The 2,532-nt window shown below is 53.9% G+C and overlaps 1 protein-coding gene across 1 annotated transcript; it reads right to left on the bottom strand.

Moving 5' to 3' along the window:
• Positions 1–230: 230 nt before the first annotated feature.
• On the bottom strand, positions 231–1,703 carry LOC133899267 (xyloglucan endotransglucosylase/hydrolase protein 24-like). Its single transcript, XM_062340246.1, has 3 exons — positions 1,160–1,703; positions 847–1,049; positions 231–765 (listed from the first exon to the last, which is right to left on the bottom strand). The coding sequence occupies exons 1-3, from the start codon at positions 1,451–1,453 to the stop codon at positions 384–386; spliced, it is 879 nt and encodes a 292-aa protein (XP_062196230.1). The 5' UTR covers positions 1,454–1,703; the 3' UTR covers positions 231–383.
• Positions 1,704–2,532: the final 829 nt, after the last annotated feature.

Below are 2,532 nucleotides of genomic sequence, written 5' to 3'. Positions count from 1 at the left end.
CAAACCGACACAGAGCAAGGTCCCAAATGCAAGGACCAATTTTTAGTGGTTTCCAAATGCAAGAATTTCATATTTTTTTCAAATTTAAAAGATTTAATTTCCAAATTTGACAAGCATCACCACAACGAGCAAGAACTAATTCCGTGCCAAATTTGATAAGTACTATGTCATCTAGACTCACTCTAGAGTAGCTCTTGGTTAGGAGGCAGTTGTATAACTTGGCCCACAATTCAAATAAGAGGACGACTGCCAAAATAAAAACGTATACATGCAAACTATGGAAAATTTGTTACATCTCAAAAGAGAAAAAAAAGCTAAAATATGAATCATATGATAAATGAACAATATACAATTAATTTACAAAAAAGCTTCACGTTGTCTCACTAATCCGTGGTGCATTCCCTGGGGAGCCCCTGATCCGTGTTCTGGTTTGGATTCCTGCAGTAGTCGTAGATCATGTGCTCCTCCCGAGACCGCTGCAGTGCTGCCGCGTCCAGGCCCTGGTCGAACCACGCCGACTCAGGCGGCTCGTCGCCGCACCACGCCACGCCGGGGGACGGCACGCACGGCGTCACGCTGAAGTTGCGGTAGTAGGCGTAGAATGGCGCCTGCGTCCAGTCCGTCTTGAAGCGCCCGCCCTGCGTCGCCCAGTCGTCGGCGTTCCACAGGGTCCCGTACAGCCGCATCCGCTGCCACGTCGGGAACGGCACGCCGCGCGCCGCGTCGTTCTCGTAGTCACGGATCGGCACGCCGTCCACAAGAAATCTGGCGAGCGATTCGGTTCAGTTGAGCATGTACTCTTGCTGACGAAGATGAAGAACAATTCAAGAGAATGATGATGCTTACATGATGTGCTTGGGATTCCAGACGATGGAGTAGGTGTGGAAGTCTGCGGTGGGGTCGAACCAGAGCCGGAACTGCTGCACGCGGTGGCCGACGCCGTTGACGAAGATGTTGGTGTGCAGCGTGTACGGCTCGCCGGTGACGTTTCCCAGGAACTCCATGTCCACCTCGTCGTGGTACTCCCACGGCACGTCGTCCGGCATCAGCTGCATTTCATTAATTCACCCACGCACGTACGCTGCGTATTAGAGAGGAATGCAAGTGCATAGAGAGAGCGCGTCCAGACTAAGACATGCCGTGGCGGCGGTGCACTTACGTAGACCGTGGTGACAGTGCCGGCGGAGTCGTTGGCGACGAGCTTGACGTCGATGTCGTAGCGGGCGTAGAGGTAGGCCTCCTTGGATTGGAAGCCCGAGCCGCGGGTCTCGTCGAGGCAGAGAGCGAGCGTTTGGTCGCCGTCGCCGTCCATGTAGAAGAAGCTGTGGTCCGCGCCCCACGTCTGCTCTATGTCATTGTACAGCGATGCCACGGCAGTCGTCGCAGCCATGGCAATAAGAAGCCATGTGACCGCTGGCAGGCAATGCCGACAACAGGATGGCAGCAATGCCATGGCTGGCTATCTAATCGGCCACTGCTATGCAACCAAGGCCTCACTAGAAACCAACTTGTGATCTTGTTGTTCTTCTTGATCCTGCTGTTGCTTACCTTCCCATCCGGCTCTTGTGTACTTTATAACGAACGTATGGATCGAGATGGTGATACATCACATGGATCGGAGAAGCTGGAGGCTTGGCATGTTAGGATCCATGGAATGTCAGGCTGGCCACCTGAGGTTAGCTTCATGGAAGCTAGATCCGTTCCATGGCGTCGCAGCTAGTTGACCCCTCTCTCGCTATGTACCTACCTGCAGCATATGCTGCTAGATCTGATGTAAACGCGCGTTAACTAACACGCCGTGTTCTTGTCAACGAATAGAAAGTGTGTAGATTAACATAGCAGCATGTGTGTTAGTAAGATGCACATGGAGCAAAGTAGAAAGCACGTGATGGTTCCAGTCCCTGGTAGCAAGATACTACCGACTAGCAGGTTTAGGTTTGTGATTCTGCTAGCTTCTTTGAGCTAGATCTGAGAATAACGCAATGGGGGTATGCATGAACAAAGTAAGTACTACCTGACTGAAATTCTGGAGCGAGCTTGTGGTATGTACGCGTTAAGCCAGCCGACATCGCCGTGAAAACTTCGGTTGCGCATGTGCGCGCCGACGGACGAGCGGAGGTGCGGAGCAGCGAGCCAGCGACCGGCGACGCTGATCATACATTCGGGGTCGGCACATGCATGCGCTCCAATCACGTGGGTCGGCTTCAAGCTAAAGGATGGGGGAGGGGCTATAGAGCGCATGTGCAAATCGAATGTTCCACGCTTCCCCAGAATACCAGATCCACACTTGCTTGATCCTCCTCTCCGGCGTGGTGGCGGAGGAAGGGCACAGCGTGCAGCGGAGAAGGGCGTGCACCCTTGGTGAAGGGCTAGCTAGACACCCGTGGCGTCGGGCATGGGTGGTGGCGTCCCGGTAACTCCATCCTTCAAGCAAGGTGGTGCATGGTTTCGGCGCGAGGGGCGGCACAGAGGCGATGGGGAGCTGGTATAGGTGGAGCCATGCATCGAGAGGAGAGCGCGCCACGGAGGAGC

The sequence above is a fragment of the Phragmites australis genome, chromosome 18 (assembly GCF_958298935.1).
Source record: "Phragmites australis chromosome 18, lpPhrAust1.1, whole genome shotgun sequence".
Taxonomy (NCBI): Eukaryota; Viridiplantae; Streptophyta; class Magnoliopsida; order Poales; family Poaceae; genus Phragmites; species Phragmites australis.
The sequence above is the reverse complement of the archived record's forward strand: the minus strand, read 5'-3'. Positions and strand labels throughout refer to the sequence as shown.

What these genes read in the sequence shown, in the direction of transcription:
- LOC133899267 (XM_062340246.1), bottom strand. Translation starts at nt 1,453, where the DNA reads ATGGCATTGCTGCCATCCTGTTGTCGGCATTGCCTGCCAGCGGTCACA. An exon ending in GCACTGTCACCACGGTCTAC is followed by an intron (nt 1,050 to 1,159) that starts GTAAGTGCACCG and finishes AATGAAATGCAG; the next exon opens with CTGATGCCGGACGACGTGCC. An exon ending in TGGAATCCCAAGCACATCAT is followed by an intron (nt 766 to 846) that starts GTAAGCATCATC and finishes ATCGCTCGCCAG; the next exon opens with ATTTCTTGTGGACGGCGTGC.